Raw genomic sequence first — 20290 nt, forward strand, 5'->3', positions numbered from 1 at the left:
ATGGTCTACCTTTTGAAGTCCCTGGAGATATATCCGTTGTTCTTTTTAGGCCACATTTACCTTGTGTTATTAGTCCTTGGGCAACTGCTCTTCGAAACTGAAGAACGGTTAATTTTGATTCACTAAGCTTGTTATTAATAACAAATGAATTGACAAATATAATATCAATAACACCCCAAAACAATCTATGCCACCATTTTTTTGATTTTCTATTGATATTATATAGAGCTCGTAATTGATCTGCTTTGTCTACTCCCCCCATGTATTTATTATAATCATTAACTACAGTAGGACATTTTATAGTTTTATAGTCATTTCACCAATTAAATAAATTAAAAAAATTAACGAGTAAATAATAATTAATAAATGAACAAACAACACTCAAGAGCGAAAAAAATAGCATGCGTATAAACAATATACTTGGCGCGCGAGTGCTTGACTGAGAATATTCGTCAAAACTATAAAAATGTCGCAATAGACCATAGGGACTTCAAAGTCCGTTGTGATTATTGTCAATAAACACATATTTATACACAATAATAATGATATTCAATGGTACGTTCTGTTTCTCGGGATTATAACGAAAAGAATAATAATAAAACCCATTGCTTATCTATACTGGTTCGCGCTGTGGCTATTTATATAAATATCGATATTTATTTTATGGGCTAAACTATATTTATTTTGTTATGTGATGTATTTAACGCTATCTATTGATTTCACAGAAAATTTTCGGGAACATTATTGATTAAAAATGAAGTGACTTATAAGTCACTATGGTCAGATAGTACTTAATTTATTTTACCTATGTTTAAATGGACAAAATACACAGCGGACTCAAAAGTCCCGTTGGTCGGCAAAGGGTTAAAGATTATATGATTAATATTTGTTTCTGCCTAACCATGATCAATACCATCAATATAATTCGTTTGGAAGTAGTGGATCCAATTGGGGGGGGGGGGGGTATTCCCCTAACCCGAATGCCTTATAACTTCTTTATGTTTTAGACTGTGTTTTTTACAGCAGCATCCGAATTGGGTCCGGGATTTTTACATATGCTACACTGGTTGAGTGCGGGATTTTCACAGTTATAACTAGAGCGCGGATTTATATGCATTAAAAATCAATCGAATATGCGCTAAAAAATCTTAAATATGTATGGAAAATAAAAGAATATGCATAAAAAAATTTATTTTTGGAACATTTAATTAATACAATATATTATAAATAAAAATTATTGAACAATACTAAGAACACTTTTCTTTATTTTTTCCACTTTCACTATTTTCAGGTAGCTTTAATCTATATATAAAAAAGGAATCAATTTATATCAAAAATGTCTCTTAAAATAAATGCACTTACCTATATTTTGATATTTTGATATTAATCGTAACAATCGAAACTATAAAAATATCATTTTTTTTTCTTATATTACAATTGAAAATAGTATAAATTTAAAAAATGTCCAATAAAAAAAAAATCGAAATATGCACTAAAAGGTAAAATATGCAATTAAAATTGTAAAATAAGCCCTTAAAATAGAAAAATGACGAAATATGCAAAAATATGCACTAACGACTAACAAAGTTTCATTTTTTAAATCGTTATGTTATGAAACAAATTTTGTGCTCACTTAGCATATCATGCGATCAACCAGAATAAATATGCAAATGCATACAAATCGTCGCTCTAATTATTATATTTAAATATTGTCATATATTCTATTTTGGAACATATATTTTATTTTTCAATTAGGACGCATTTTGCATAAGGCATGGTTAATCTATTTTTCCAAAAACATTGCATGTAGTTATCATAATTCATAATACCTTATATTATCATAGATATACATATACCTGGTTTGAGGATAAATCGTTATCATTACGCGATTTCATAAAAATTTAAAATTCAAACGCTCAAAACATTTTTCCTATAATGATGCTTCAAGTTTTCTCTATAGTTACTTGAAGGAAAATTTACGGAGAACTTAGTGTTGTATTTTTAATCCTTTTAAATTATTTTTTTTTAAAGATTTAATTTATTAATTAATTAATTAATCAATTATTTATTTTAACTTATTTGATTTTTTTTGAAAATGAAACTGTATATAGATAACACTAACATAAACATTTGGTGAAAATTTCAAGTTTTTACAGTGACTAGTTTTTGAATTACAGCCATATAAAAAAAAATCGATTTGGTCGAAAACTGGTTTTGCGTAAAAATTCCCGTTTTTCTGTCATTTTTTTTTTTGTTTTTCTCGAATTTTTGAAAACTGTTGGAAAATGTTTACTTTTTACCTCTAAAATGCACAAAGGATATTCACTTTTACATCAGAAACCACCCCCAAAAGTTTGAAATTAGCCGTAATTTTTCATCATCACCTATCGTCGTTGCCCATGTGGCACATGCATATGTCAATACAGGGCAGATATAACTGATGTTTATATGTTCTTTTGTCGTCCTTGACAATAGCTTAGATTTAAAGAGGGTTTTGAGCGCATAAAGGTATCGGTTAGCAGCGCCCAATCTGATATTGATCTCTCCATGCATGTTGTTTTGGTTATTTAGAGTAGACCCAAGGAACTTGAACTCTTTTAATTATTCAAAGGTGTTATTTCCCATGTGGAGGTTATTATAGTCACCCTCTCCTCGCTTTATCATCATGTATTTAATTTTTCACTGTTGATTGTTAAGCCAGTAAAGCCACTATCTTTTCCGATCTTTATCAGTTCTTCAGCAGTATTCTGAATACCTTCTCGTGAGTTCCCAATAACCACTATGTCGTCTGCATATGCTAGTAAGACATTTTCTTCGTCAAGGTTTAATGTCTCAGTTCGCGGTATCTTTATAATTACACTCTCCAGTGCCATATTGAAAAGTGCTGGTGACATCGCATCTCCTTGCTTCAATCCACTATTTATTATAAAAGAAGACATCTCGTTGTTCACCTTGACTCGGCTGCTGGTATTCGTGTTACACAGTTTTATCATGTTGATTAATTTAGTTGGTAAACCAAAGTATTTAAGAATTTTCCATAGTTTTTCTTTTTTCTCTATTGATGCTATCATATTCTTTTTTTGTAATCTACAAAAACCATATGTAGATCCTTCGTGAACTCGTAACTTTTGTTATCACATATTTGTTTTATGACAAATATGTGATCAGTAGTTGATTTATTTTTTCTGAATCCGCTTTGGTAATTACCTACTATCTCGTCTGTATAAATTGCAATCTTTTAAGTTTGATTCATGATAATACCTTATACCCAGTGTTATTCCTCTATAATTTTCTATTTTTTTCCAGTCACCTTTTTTGAATATCGGGCATATCAGTGATTTTATATTTTTGTGACTATTGACGTGCCAGAGACTAAGAGTAATTATTTAGATGTCAACAAATTAGTAAAAGGCTTCCAATCCCCTTTAAATCTGCCACTGATCATTTTATTAGGTACTTTACAGGGATAATATATTAAGATATGCATCTCTGAAGACGTCAATTTAAATACAGTTTAATGTTTAAGCGACTTTCTTATATTTACAAGCATGCTCTGGAATGTTCTAAGCGAGGTCAGACACCATAAACCTCTTTAGACTTTTAGAGCAGGTCTATCGATATCTTTTCATACACATATAAACAATCAGGCCCGTATTTAAAGGAGGGCTCGGAGGGGCAAATGCCTGAAATGGTCAAAAATGTAAAACGTAAATTCATGAAGTTATACATTGATTGAACATTTTTATTTTTCGAATTGTTTTGTCATTTTAAAAATTGTTTTAATTATTACTATACTGAGTTTTATTTTATATTAATGTAATTATTTACAATTTTGTAATATCAATAAAGTAAAGTATATTATTTTTTTTTTTTTTGAGGAGGAGGAGGGGGAGGTGGCAAATTTCATGTTGCCCCTGTCTGCAATTTTTGTAAATACTGGCCTGTAAACAATATTATATCATGTATACTATATTATACTCCTAATTCTGTATAGATATACTATATATTCATTAAAATAATATAGTGTTATTTTTATTAATACTTTGACATACATGTTTGTGTTTTTTAAAAATAAAGCGTAAGTAAAATTTACGGTATCCCCTGAATGATTTTGTGGATTGTCAATTATACTAGTAGTTATTGGGAGTGATATCGGAAGTAAAGGTGTATGTCTGGTGGAAGGAAAAGAAGAACGGATGGGAAAACTCGGGTAATCAGTAGAAAATTAATTAATTAAATTCCATGTATCGAGTTGAGTAAGCGTAGAGGGATAGAGAAAAAGGAAACTTCGATGAAAATAAAAAGAACGAATTTACACTCGAACAATTGTAGAAATGGTGTAAATGTACAATGCTTTTATTTTTTTTTTTTATTTCATTTAAAACTGTATACTGCTATTAACCGCAGTACTTTATACGCCTACTGGCGACTCCTCCAATAATTCTGAAACTCTAGTATATTATGTCATTATGATTAAGTAACTAATCGTAAGAAAAATAATTTTGAATTCTTGCAATATTAATTTTTAAAATAAGAGTAAAATCAATTATTATTTTTTGAAGGCAAACATTAAAAAATAAACTAAGATATATTATACAAAAAAATAATTGTAATATAAGTATCAATATTTTTCACTTATTATAAATTATAAAATTATTTACAATGTCCGACGAATTGTAAAACAAAGTGAATTAGACAATTCATTTGATGTCTAAAAGTTCATTTACCTTACAAAATATAGCATTAATTTATTATCGAATAAATATTTGTTAATTAATACAATTAAATTAATTATTTATTTATAAAAATAAATATACATATAATATAAATAAACGTTACATATTTCCATGAAAATGTAAATACATACCTACTCGTTTTGTGATATATATTTCACGTCCATACACTTGTTTTTAATATTTTATGAATAAATGGCAAGTTTATATGGTAACGTAATATGTATAATACAGGTAATTAGTGGGGATCATAATTTAATATTTACTACACATACAAAAACGATTCATGACCGCAAGGAGTATAGAATTGCCTAATCAAAACTCCTTAAAATTTACAGGAATGCAGTGGACTTAAAAACATATAAGTTATAATTTTCACAAAATTATTAATGATGTTTGATAAACATTTATTGTTAAATAATAGAATGTAAAATTTCTAGAAATATTATAAAACAATTCTAATGAATAGAGAATTGTTATGAGTTTGGTTAAGGTTAGGTTTCTGATTTGCTTCTATAGGTTAACAATGGATTTAAGGAATATTGGAACTTTTAGGTTGTTCATTACTATTTTATGAATAGTAGGTATCTTGAAAGTTAATTATTAAAAATGATACTGGTTAGGATAGGTTAGGTTACCTAACCTTTATAATGTTTAGTGATAAACTTACAAGATACTCTTCATTAGTTAGGTTTGGTCAATTTTAACTAACATTATAATTTATTCTTCTATATGTATTATCACAAATTACATGACGTATTTTATTCTTATTCAAATTTATACGTTATGAAATTTTTAAGAAATATCTAAATACAAGTAAATCTATTTTCTGGCCTAATTTAATTTTTCCAGAACCGTGATTGTAATTAATAATTTTATAACCATAAAATATTTAAGTTTATTTTATTTTAAAGTTATAAGAAATTAGTCACTACTAAATATAAAATTACTAACTCTAGAATGGTTTCCGTCCACGAAGAACTGTGATTGAGTCCAAGAGGCTCCTGTCGAAACGCTGGGAGCCACAAAAGTATTCAATACTTTATCTTCAACTGCTCTACCAACAATTCCTCCATTCAACCCATCACCGCCACCATCGTCCAATTTATCACTGCGTCCGGTCTTGGCAAACATACGAACACTTTCAGATGCTGGTGTGCCTTCCCGAAACATGGTATAATCTCTGGAATGCGATCTACCTAAAAAAATGAAATACATATAATTAGGATATAATATAGTTAACGGATTTGTGGTAGCCCATTCGGCTCCCGTTTCTTTAAACGACTCCAGTTTTACAAAAAAGTCAATTTTCAAATGGCTCCTGTTAAAAAAGTCTAACGAACAGGTGAATTTCTAAACGGCTCCGGTTTTTTATAACTCAAATTCCTTCCCACATTATACAGACTTATAGAACTGTCTTAAAAGAGGTGCGGTTAAAAATTTCTTGACGTACACTAAGTAAATTGTTAAAATTGTATAAAAAATAGCTTATAGTATAATATTTAATTTTTAATTTTTAACGTTAAAAAATATTTTTAAAAATGTAAAAAATTTTTGTATAAACAAAAAATAAAAATAAATCATATATCGGGTAAATTTATTAGGTGTAATTTTTTTATATAGTCCATACATGCTATTTTATTTGATTAAAACTCGTAAATGATTTTTTCGACGAACTTTAGTTTTTTCTTCGATCTCAGTGTAGTAGTAAAACAACTTTGAGCTTTAATTTGCGTTTCAGATTTTTCAATACATCCTATATTTTTGGTATTTTGTTTTATACATTTCAAATTTAATAATATAAAACACAGGCACTGTATACATATATACCTTTAAACAACAACATTACGAGTGGCATAACAACATCGCGCAGTAATTATGTAGGCTGCTTTGGAAGATAAGCGTGAATGTGTCCAATAATTATTACAGAGAACAATATTATACAATTATAAACCTGTTTGTACATTTTTTTCAATGGAAGCCATTTGAGAATTTACCTGTTTGTATATCCTTTTTTGATGGGAGCCGTTTGTGATCCGATGAACGGATTATTGAATTATTGGGTTTAATGAGGGTGTTTTCTTACTCCTACCTATATAGGTACTAGAGAACCCCTGAATATTACATATTTGATTTTTATATATCTATATAATATATTATTAACATAATATATAGAATTGTATTATTACAATCATAATGCAGAGTGTATGTCGGACGACGCGCTGCTACCCTGGAATCCGCTGAATAAGGGATTTTTATGTGACAAGAGCCTCCGTCACCATAACACACAGGAATTCAGTCAGTCGTAGTATGACCAGTGTTAGATTAACAATTTGTAACTATATACCTAACCAATTTTATAATAAATCAGTCATTATTTTAGTATTTAATTGGTGCTTACGTTTTATTGTATGTTGTGTGTAAAATCTATAACAATACGTATTTCATATATATTTTAGAGTCAGAAACGATAACGTTATTTAACACCTTTCACTTTTTGGTAATTCAATCGACAAATATTTTAAACTTGTTGAAACAATTCATAATCACAATATAAATTGTATTACAAGTTAGTCTTATATTATTCTAAAACTTTAGATTAGCTGAGATATTAAAAAAAGAAAATTTTTTAATTTAAGTTTTCAATTTTGATAAAATTGGATATTGAACAAAAATAGCGATTTTTCTTCACATTATTTTACTTATTGTGTTGAAAATCAAATAGTATAATTTTAAAAAAAATTCAAAACACAGACTAATTTCAAACTATTTATACCACAATAACCCTATTCATTTCCTTCTAATGATATGTTTTAATTTATAAAAATTATTTTTTAAACATGCAATATATAGTAATTAAAATAGATAACATATAAATATAAGTCTTTAGAAATAGTGTCCGACACTCTCTGTTCAAAGTTAATTTTTGTATGTAATGATTTATTATTCAATTCATATTTAACACATATTTGACTAAATATACATTATACATAATATTTAATATTTAACTGTAATGCTACCACTACTTGAATGACAAGTAAACGTGGTACTTTCGAAACTTACTATACAGAAGAGAAATCTTCCAGGTTAAGTATAGTTATCTATTGCTATTATAATATTATAAAAAAAAATAAGAAGGTTAATAATTCAGCTTTTAGCTATAAAACATTTAAAAAACTAGCATATAATACGAAGTATATTACAAAACAGTACATGTTATGATATATATACTTAAAAGTAAATGTTATTTAATTTCAGTGGTTTATTGTTGAAGTTGAATTTTATATATTTTATTATTTTACAACAACGTTGTATTAACAATGTCCATTTTAAAGGTTGTTTATTGCGTATAATATTTTACTTTAATTGATTAAGTTAAAATCAGTGATGCATGTCATTGCGTTTTTAATTAGATCTTTTTAGTCTTCTACTCGTTTGAAACAGGAGTGGTGAGCAGACAAAATAGTCGTACGTAAAAGTTATAAGTTTTATCGTTGTGATATTTGGATTCAAATAATATTTGATATTATTTTACGCAATCAGGTACCTAATATTATTACTAATTACTAATATATTAATATTATGCTAATAGTAATTATTATATTAAAAGTATTGTTTAATAATTCATGATAAACTATTTTTTTTTTTTTTTTTAGATAATGTTTTGGATAATTATTTTTTTAGATTTTTTAGAGTTTTTAGATAATAGCTTGGATAGGTAAATGTATAAAATATGATATATTTTTAAGCGAGTGATTTTAATTTGTTTGGTAAACTTTGTTTTCAATATCCTTTAAGAGGACGCTATACCCGCATGTGTTGTCTCTGTCTTACAAGTGTATAAACATAGCGAATTTTACGCTCAGCAGATCACGTTTAGCTCCGTTAGTTTAAAATTAGAGTGAGTTGACCTCTTATAAAAATTAAAGGTAACATTATTATGGAGGTCTTCTCGTAGGTTTTTTATTATATTTTTATTTTAAATCGAATTATGAGTATTTTAAAATTGTAAATTGTATATAAGTATATCAAAACACTCACAATTCGCTTTAAAATTAAAATATAATAAAAAGCCTACGAGAAGTCTTCCATAATAATGTTACCTTTAATTTTTATAAGAGGTCAACTCACTCTAATTTAAAACTAACGGAGCTAAACGTGATCTGCTGAGCGTAAAATTCGCTATGTTTATACACATCTTGTAATACGGGGACAACACATGCGGGTGTATAGCGTCTTCTTAATGCACAGTATTTTATATATCTTCTCATTTTGAGATAATTGGACTTATCCATGAATTCCACTAGTAAACAAAATTATACGTTTTTAAAGTGGTTAACATTATTGTGTATTTATTTTTTGTAAAAATGTAAACCAATTCATTGATCAATATTTTAGTGTATCTACTATATGTTATAATTATAATACTACAATTATAACGACTTCACATTTCCAACGTTCATGCTAAACTTATATTTGTGACATAATTTTTTAAGTTTTGTTATATTATTTTTATTTTTTTGTATTTTATCTCAATCTTTATAATTTTATCTTTCATATTTTGAATTATATCATCCATAAAAACCTATATTTACAATAGCTAAAATAAATAACTACAGTAGTCACAATAGGATAAATAAAAATAAATATAATAAAATATTTTCAAATGAGAGCACACATTCTGAGTATTTTAGTTCTAATTTCAGTATCATATGTCATCAGAAGTGTTTTTTTTTTATTTCCAAAAAAGGCTTGAGTATTTTTATTTGTATAAAAGTAACACACAATTCATGTAAAATCAATACATTCATCGCTCTATTCAGAACCTAAAATTCACATAGAACATAAATGTCATTAAATGTAAATACAAAAATTAAGAATTATATTTATTTGATTATTATGTTTCATGGGATTTAATGATATATAAGAACGGTACTTTAAGGGTTTGGAGTTTTGATTCCTATATTCGAGCCAACTGGGCAACGTTTTCCTTGGCGTAGGGCCAACAAAACCACGTAGATACTCGATACCAAATCAATCTAATAGACTAATTTAGTTCTTCATATCGTATTATTACGTCGGAAACCGTTCAACCATTTTTCGTATCAGGAAAAAGTACTAAAACATATCAATATAGTTCACCTTGTAGCAACAAAAGGTTTAAATTTAACGTATAAATATAAAAGTAAACTGGACTTAAAATTAAGAATTCTGATAAAAGAACGTACATTAAGTCCTCAATAATGAATAATTAATAAGCATATTAATGACGCAGTTTCTTTTAGTAATTCATAATTACAAAAATAAATTTATTTGCAATATGCAAAGTTGTATATAAATTAATCAAATTTAAAAAAATGCATTATTTAGGTAATATTTTCGATAAAAATTGAAGTGGAACTTACATATCAACAAGAATGTTCATCCTACAGATTTTTGAACCTTAAAGATATTTTATCATTAAAAACTTGACATACCATTTATTTTTCCATTTATCAATCTCTTTTTCAATATGGCTGTTTAGTATGGAGAGGTGCCAAATAAAACTTTTTAAAATTTCTCCGATCAAATTAAAATAATGTGTTAAAAAAAATGTAAACAAAAAAACTTATTAGTATAGGTACCTACTCATTAAAAATGAATAACACATATTTGAGAGTTCATCCATTAAAATACTTCAAATCTGTATATTAGTGAGTTTTGTTTTGTTTTTTTATTTAAATTTAAAGTGAGTGTTATTAATGTTAATCATATTTATATTTACATTTGTTGAAAGCTCTGTCTTTTTCTTATCATTTTAAATAAAAATATCTATACATTCAATTTTATTTTTATTTTAACAAATTAGGTATTACATGCGATTATTAACTCTCTATTCCCCCGCAAGCTTACGCTGTGTCCTATATGAATGCGGCGAGTGCGATAAGTATGTGCAATATCTATTGTGACCAAATGTAAACAAAACTAAATACGATGCAATGAAATACAAACAGCTTAATTTTTTGTCGTGTTTGTTGGATTCACGTAGAACACGGCGTTAGGCTTAAATGAGTAGATACATTGTTTTTTATCTATATGTGTAATAACTATATCTAAGATCAAGTTAGGTTTGGTACCTAAAGATATACTGTACGACGGCCACCTGCAAACGCACCTGCCGGCAGGCGTAATGTACCTAGTATTTGCTGATGACGTTGAAATAGTCACCAGGGCAGGGAATTCAATAAAACTTAAGCAGCTCCATGCACAACGGCATAAACATAACGATAAATGGACATTTTGTGTTTTTAAATGCATTAAATAGTTGGGTGTCCACATAGACCATTGATGGAGGTTCACGGAGTACGTCAAGACTGTTGCTGCTAACCGAGCATTAGTGCAGCAAGGCAAACCAAGCGGGAATTGCTGAGCAACGTGGCCCACTCCATCTTACTATATGGCTCGTCGATATGGATGGAGGACATGAGTGCCACGGGATGGGAAGTCTTTTACAAGGCGCAGAAGCGCATATGTCTGAAAATGGCCTCAACATACTGTACCACATCAAAAAACTCAATTGGGGTAATCGCAGTGATCTCCCCCTGGACTTCCTCACCAAGGAAAGAAAAACGATGCACGATAGGAAAATGAACCCGGAACTTGCTCCACACACACACACAAACAATTATGTGAGACGTCAAATTGGGGGATTGTCCCAGTGCGCCATAAAAAGTACATTTGTCATTTAACTGTGAGGCATCAAGCAGTCAAATGAGAGGTTATGGCCTCACGGGGGGTGAAATGACCGCAAGGTTAGTACAAACCCATAATCCGTAACGTTTTGTAAAAATATAAAGAAAAAAAACGACTATAATAACTAAACCTATGTATATGTAAAGAAAAAAATACTGGTTTACCTTATTTTTATATTAAAGAACATAAGTCACTCCGATAATAATTTTGGTACAGGCTACATAGAACAATTCGGTTATTCAAAATAAACACAAGTGCATATGTCATTGAGATATCTAAGATTCAATTCAATGAATATGCACATCATAATATTGTAAAGTGACAATAACAGAGAAAAAATATATAATATAGATCGCTCATTATCGCTCAATCACAATAAATAAACCACAACATTTTTTTATGCTGTTACCTTGATTAGGTATTAATCCTCCAAACAATATGCAATTTTACTTTTATTTAAAAAACTAAAAAGAGTAGAAAACTATATAGGATTAATATTGATTATAGTGGTTCTACTATAAGTATTATACAAACCTTTTTTGTGATTGCTACCAGCCTCAAAAATTGTATACATTATTATTTAAGAATTTAAAAGCAAATATTTTTAAAGAAAAAATATATACACGAGTATTTAGTAAATCTTAATTAGTTTTAGAAGTTATCAACTTAGTTTAACAAATTTAGTTATAGATCGTTGTTTTTAAACATATTGATAACTAGGGGGTTATCTTTGAATTTAAAGACATGACTCACGTTACAACATGGTTAATGATAGAGTGAACAGATTTTCCGATTGCTTTTATGTATGATTATACTTATGACGATAATGCATTTTCTTAATTAATGAGTAGTACGTTTTGAAATTTATTATTGAATTATATTACGAATTTTATTTAACTATTGAAAGACGACTAAAACGCGGTCGCCCGCACGATCTTATTCGATAATGCTATTAAATAACTAGTCACTACTGTAATTATCGCTCTTAATTGTAATTGTAAATATTTATATCATGTTAAAATTAGTCAAAAAAAAAATTATGTTATTTATCCATAGATGTAGATAGCCTTATAGACTAGGACAGGGGTCTCCAACCTACTGCCCGCCGGCCGGATCCGGCCCGCCAAGCTAATTAATGTTTTAAAAATAATATATTATTTTTCATTGTTTTTAATTTATTTTTTATTGAATTGATTAATAAAATAAAAAGAATTTATAAAATTTTCTTTTGGTGGGTATTATTCATAACAACTTATAATAGTTATACTTATACACTAATACTAACTAATAATAGATAAACTCGTCAATCACACATATTTTTATTTTTAGACAACACATTTCTAAAAATGTTGGCCCGCGATGCCAAAGCGTATATCAAATTTGGCCCGCCGTAAAAAAAGTTTGGAGACCCCTGGGCTAGGAATGTCTTATTATATATATATAAAAAAAAAAAAAAAATTAACTATTGAATAATATATGCGAATGACGTATAATATTTTAATATGGAATTATATAGTTTATCTATTGGAAAATTTAGTTAAAATGATAATATTATCATATACAGTCATTAAACGCAATGATATATAAAAATAATACATTTAATATGAATGATATGTTATTAGCCTAAATTTAAAGTTTTTAATGATAAACACATAACACTATAATTAGATAATATTATTATAATTCGAATGATTTTCTGAAACAACGAAATAGTTACTAGGTACTCAGTTACGTCATGAAGGGTGAGAAGGAGGGTGAATGGCTATAAATACATATGCACTGTTTTATGTATACGATAATAATGTTGATAAATGAATGAAACAGAAGGCCTTTGTGGCTCAAAACTGTCAGCAACATTCGTTGATTTATGGAGCTTCCCAGGCTAATATATATTTCTAAACCAACCCCGCGCGCATACTTTGTGGTCGACCATACTGAGTTTTTATCGAATCTCCGCGTTCATAAACCCCCTGCCTCACTCTTCACATATCCCTCCCACTACCTCTGCCAGAAATCCACGTGGCACACACACTCTGAACCACCCCTCTATCCACACCCAATGCACATAACTCCATTCAGTTTTTATAATATTTCTCCTCGGTTGACCGTTATTGGCTCGGAAACGCTGAAAACAAAACACAATTGTTTCCAATGTTAATAAATTTGTGTTTAATAAACGCATCCAAATTAGAGGGGTGATTCTGTGATGATTTATGGCACTATATGCACTGTACTCTCACACACACTCACGAATTCAAAATTTGATAATAGACTTTATTATAGTAATTATTTTTTATTATTATTATTTTTTTTTGTGAACAAACAAATAAATAGCACACTCACTTACAAATCGTATACCAAAATAAACCTAGCCTAACCTAACCTAACTTAATCTTATGCATTTTTCGCTTAATATAATATTGTTTTGTTTTATTAATAATGAATAATATAATTACATTATAAGCCAAAATTATAGGGTAGTGGTAAATGATGCAATATAGTTTGTGACACCGAAAAAGTTAAGTTAAATAAAAATTTGAAGAAAAAATAGTTCCTATTGAAACATATTACAAAATATGTAGGTAACTGAATACGGATGTTCATGCTGTTTAGGTTAGACCTCTCCCCCCACAATCGTAAAAATTACATGGAAAAATAATGTTATTAGATTAATATGTCAAATAATGATAAAAATTATTTTCTAAATATAATTTAGTACTATAAGTAAGTAGTAGATGTGAAGTTTTCAATTTTAAATAGGTACATACATATATAATGGTATTAGTTTGATATAAACGGGAATTGTTATTAAATCATTATAAAATAGAATACCTAGTAGTAATAATTCATAATAATTATGTTAGATACAGTGAATTATTAACATTATAGTTGTATCATAACAACATTGGTTAACATAATATCGAGCCAAATCCTTATTTAACTATTTTTTTTTTTTTTAATTTCCTTTTTAAACTTAAATTTAATATTTTACCTAACTATTTTGAATTGTTAATATGCATTCAGGTACTTATATAAACGTATCAATGTAAATCATGAGCCAAGTGTGTGGTTTACCGAATATGTCCATTGCATCCAAAATTTGAACAGTAATAAATGGAAGTTTTGTTTTCTTTGGAAAAATTTATTCTCTTAGTGGTTCGAATAGTTTTCTAGCAATATCTCAAGGCGTAGTACAGAAGAAAGGGAAAAAACTGCCTTTGTTTACGAAGTTTCAACTTTTGATGCCTAAATGATATCTGTAGTGAATATATTTCATTCAAAACTTTTCATTCTACTTCACGGTGACTGTTTGAAAATAAATAAAATATTTTATCAACTATAATAAAGACAAAAGCGTGATTGATAGACACATTTGTTCAGTCTTGTAAAAAATATTTTAAAAAAAGTATTAAAATACTAATACTAGTATTCGAATAAAATAGTATTAAAAATACTTTTAAAATACTATTATAAAAATGTATTTTACGAATACTCACAAAGTATTTGAATACAAATACAAGTATTTTTTTTTAAATTGTATAATATATAATAATTTTAAAGCCAATAGTCAATACCCCACCAGAAAAAAATCATATCTACGCCACTGATTGTATATCAGTGTAGGTACCTATACCTATTATGTTACTACTCACCATAGATTTAAATTTTCAACTATTTAAAAAAATACAATAACATGACTATTTAGAGGAAAAGATTATTACCAATTGTAATAATTACAGAATAAATAATAACCATTGCATAATTATTTATATTATTATTTTGTTATTTTTGACCAAATTTATGTATAATAAATAATAATTAATAGGTACCTATTCAGGCATTCAGTTAATTAAATTAATCGGTATTCTACATTAACATCAAACGGTAAAACGGAATGAAAATAAACACTAAACGATAATAATGTGATTTAGGCATACTGTATACTGGTATATCGTATACCTACATTATCTATTTGTCTAATAGAGTAATATACCTAGTAATATCTTATTATTTTATTATTTATTTTAGATTTATCAACAATTAGTGAATAATATTAATATTATAGGTACCTCATCAGTAATTTGGTATAATTGTATAAATGATATTCTAGGAATCTATAGGTTTATTATATTTATATTATTAAATGTTATTATTTTTTTAAATAACTGTAATACAACAAATTATTCTTGGAAGTACCAACTATAAGCATAGAGAATTATTATGATTATAATATATTTTTTTTTTTTTTGTAAGGAGAACCCGCGGCAACATAGGCCATTGTGTGTGGGGTGGTACGTTAGGGGTTATTTTTGTATATTTGTTTGTAGGGTTTTAAGTGGATAGGGTTGTAACACGAGTTTGTGTATGTGTGGCAAGGATATGTTGCTAAAAATCCCGGGTGGTCACCCATCCGGGAGCTAGCAACTGCGGCCGGTACGTATTACGCTCAGTGCGTTTTCGCAGATTGAGCGTACGACCGCGCCTCACCAAGCCACGATTATAATATTATTTCAACAAATACTATATTATTTTTATTTGTGTCAAATCGTTGTGAAAAATAATAATTAATAAAACGGACTTTGTGGTATTTAAATACAAGTATTTACAGATTGTTAAAAATACTTTTAAAAAGTATTCAGAATACTTAAAAAATACTTTCAAAAAATTGTATTTAGAATACCAATAATTACTTCAAAAAGTATTTAAATATAAGTATTCAAATACTTGTATTCGAATACTTTACAAGACTGCATTTGTTAGTGAATCGATGTCTCATAAACAAAAATTCTAATATACTATGCGTTTGGATTATATTCAATAGGTCTGATTTATTCATATAACATTAGATATAATATGTATACCTAATTTGTCACTCTACATATTTTTTTAACGTATCTGACATTTATATTAGCGAAATAGAGGCATATAGTAATTTTATATTATTGCTAAGTAAAAAACTTTTAGTATTCGGCACACGGATTAATATAATTGTAAGTTATCAAATAGTTATAGAAACCAGCTAATTAGATGGAATATTTTTGGGCTTATAATATTATAACCTTTATTGATTTTCAATACAATGCATTTACTATTTAATCGTTGTACTTCCATCGTTTAGTTATGGTTATTCGATCCAAATCAGCAAATAATAATCTATGCACGTTAAAATTATTTAATTATGTCTTAATAATAATTTGGTGTACATATCATAATATAATAAATAATAAATAAATATATAAATAATATATATTTATCGACATATGAAAAAAACATAACAAAAAATAGTTACATATTTTGATATAAATTATGGATAATTATAAATACATACAATTATATTATTATACTTCTAAAGCACCCATGTATACTTGCAGCAGATGTACTAATTTATGGGCCAAAACACCAGCCTAGCATCAATGATTTAAGTTACCTAATAACGTTTTTTTCCCACCATTCCCAAGTTTTTTTGTGTTTACAAAATCGAGTTGTACAAATTTGGTAAATAATCATACAAATAATACGAATTAATAAAACAAAACAAAAGTTTGACAAGTGGATGCCACTTTGTTATAGGTGTACATTAGGTGTTTAATTTGAATTCAATTATATAATGATTTATTATATCTAAATAAAAAACGATTCAGAGTGAAAATTTTCTGTTAGCATATTATATTATGTCGTAATTTATTTATTTATCTATTTTAGTAACTTATTTTTCTATGCCAATAAACAAAGTTTTATGAACATAGATCAGAAAAAAGTTATACCGATCCAAAAATATATCTATTTAAAAAATATATATGAAAATGTATCTAATCATATGTATTCCGATGTGATTGACGTGGTTTAGGGATATATTATTTAGATTATTTATTTTTATCTATATATTAGTTAAATAATTCATTGATACTCAAATCATATTATAACATAACAACACCGTACATTAAACACTTTTTATTGATAGTATGTTATGGATTCGTCACTCAAGGTTTATTATTTGAATTACCGCACTTTACCTCTTGCCTTTTGAACACACAAGGACAACAAATTACAATCGTTCACTTAACATCAATGAGAGTTATCTATGAACATAGTAACATACTTAGGTACTACATACTATTACTACATCGATTGCGTAACAATTAAAAATGCTGTATTTTTATAATACCGATGGTAAATTATACAAAAAATTACGTGTTAAATGCAATTTCATAATATATTATTTATTAGCTTCATATTTTATTTCATTATGCTTGGTTCGCAACAAATTATACCATTTGTTCTTAATTTATACATTCTCCTCCTCATTAACTAAGTATTAAATTTAATATATTAAATTTAGTTTCTGAAAAAAGAATTATTAATTCACTTTTTCATAATATATTTAAAACCGTTAGTATAAAAGTTTTTCTGAGTGGTTAACTAATAGGTAATACGCTTATTAACTTAACAACTTTATTATTTTTTAAATTATTTAACGCAACGCACTTAATAATTTTCTTATTTATTGCTGATATCAGTTCGTAATTATTATGATTTTTAATACTAAGTAAAAGTAATTGATTGAAAGCAATTGAATTAGATGATATTAATAAATGCTAAATTGCATTATGTTATGTATGGGCAGTGTTTTAAATATGAATTCTGATGGAGACATTATTTATTTACTGTAGGGACTTGGTGAACTAATATTATACACAGTGTTGTAGGTAAGGAAGTATACAATATACAGGAAGCCTCTTTGTGATTTCCTGTATTGATGTAATAGAGAAATGAAAAAACGGAAAAACATGGTGAGCCATCCTGTTCCTGTAAATGTATATAGTTTAATAATATTATTTTTGTTGAATAAGTTTTAAAAAAATACTCGAGTGGTACTGAATGTAATACCTACTAAAAGGGTTGATTTAAATATATAGGTATCAAACTGAGAAAAATTTACGAGCGCTATAATAACAACGTCAAATGGGTAAAGAGAAAATGCACGTGCATTTGTATGTGTTAGTGAATGTATATCATGTCTGTATATGATTGTGTTGGTGTGCATATATGCGTGATTGCGTAAGTTTGTATGTTTTCACAAGCATACGATAGAAAAACTGATGGTAATATTTTTAACACGCCCAATTGGATTCACATAAATAAAGCGACAATGTCATGGAGCCCATATTTCTCTTACTACCTCTCTCAATCTCTCAGGCTTGTTTCGCTCTTCAGGCGAGCAATGATTGAAATAATGGTCAACAAAAAAACTCCATAAAATTTTCTCTGTTCTAATTTTTCTTTTTGTTGTAAACCCATTTCATTTGACATGCCTGTCAGCCAAAAAATATAATTTTTTTTAAACGTAAGTGTGAAATAATAAAACATTATTTTTAGTATAATATGATATTTCGTTAATTTTACTAATTAAAGATAAAACAAAATATTTATACTGATAATAGTAATATCAATATTATAGTAAAAAATACAATTTATTTAATAAATTTATCTTATGAATTGTTTTAAGTTTTCGCCATTACTTATATGTTCTAAACATGATTCAAGACACAACAATTCAGTCAGTTTCCACCTTGCTTTAATCCTCACTTAAAATACCACTATCACATGCTACTTGTATTTTGGTTTTAAATCCTAAAGATTAACAGGTGGATCTGGCATCTGTATAAACCACTGTACCTACTCAAATATCCAGAAATATGAAGACGTCTTAATATAGTTTAATTTAATTAATACATTTTAATTATTTTATTTTTTATTATAATATTAATATTAGTATCATCAGTATAAATATTTGTTATACATTTAATTTAATTAATAGAGTTAATTAAAGTTTCCTGAGATATTTAGTGTTACCTTAAATCGTGATCACGCTATATATAAAAATAAGTCCTGCTAGTTACATAATTCATATCTCAAGAACTGCTGAACCGATTTGACTGAAAATTGGTGGGGAGGTAGCTTAGAACCAGAAGATGAACATACGATACTTTTCATTCTGTTCCCATGGGGCGTGACCAAAAACGTGCTATAATAAAATGCAACTGATATGGTATAACAAAAGGTTAAAATTAAATTGATAATGATGCCAATAACAGCCGTAAAATCGCTAATTTATAATTACTAGTTGAATTACCCGTTGTTGTCAGGTTACGGTAAAAATGTCGTTGGTCAAGAAACTTCAGCTGACAATAAATATGAGAGTTGCATTGCTGATTGATATATCTGCTGAAGATTTCTTTAAGAAATTGTTGACTATCGATAATGGTCGAATACCTGTCGACGAATCGAGCGATTTGATTTGATTTCCTCCTAATTTCTGTAATTGTCTCATCGAAAGACGAACTCATCAACAAAGTATTCCAAAACGTCATTACTAACCACAAAAATAATGAATGGTTGAGTAAGCGAGCAATTTTGGCGGCTAAGAATAAAGATGTATATGCTTAAGCTACATATTTCAAAATGAGACAATTGATGAGACCGTATTCAATCAAATTTTACAGAAAATAAATAGCTAAGGTTTAATAACACTTAATACATTTTGAACGATTAACTCGATAAAATAAAGACGTGCATGTCATAATAATGAAAAAAAAAAAAAAAACAATTTAAGAGTTTTGTAGAAGAAAACCAAACAGTTAGAAAAACAACCAAATATATGAAAGAAATAATTATAGTGTTGAAGTAATATTAAAAACCGACAAATTGAATTACACGCAGGTTAATAAAAGTATGTTCTAAAAACCTACTGTTATCCACACAAAAACAATTCATCAAATTCCATTTACAAAATTGCCAAGTAAAAAAAACTTAAAATGAATTAA

General features: G+C 27.6%; 1 protein-coding gene across 1 annotated transcript in view; it reads right to left on the reverse strand.

Annotated features, from left to right (window-relative positions):
* The window catches only part of mspo (M-spondin), a 161411-nt gene that overhangs the window by 18667 nt on the left and 122454 nt on the right, over positions 1 to 20290 (reverse strand). Inside the window, exon 2 of the mRNA XM_089222453.1 lies at positions 5688 to 5932. Coding sequence (XP_089078579.1) covers positions 5688 to 5932 — 245 coding nt within the window. The remainder of the gene's footprint in view (positions 1 to 5687; positions 5933 to 20290) is intronic.

Source organism: Diuraphis noxia, unplaced genomic scaffold (genome assembly GCF_037042655.1).
Source record: "Diuraphis noxia isolate RWA-SAM2 unplaced genomic scaffold, SU_Dnox_SAM2 contig0003, whole genome shotgun sequence".
Taxonomy (NCBI): Eukaryota; Metazoa; Arthropoda; class Insecta; order Hemiptera; family Aphididae; genus Diuraphis; species Diuraphis noxia.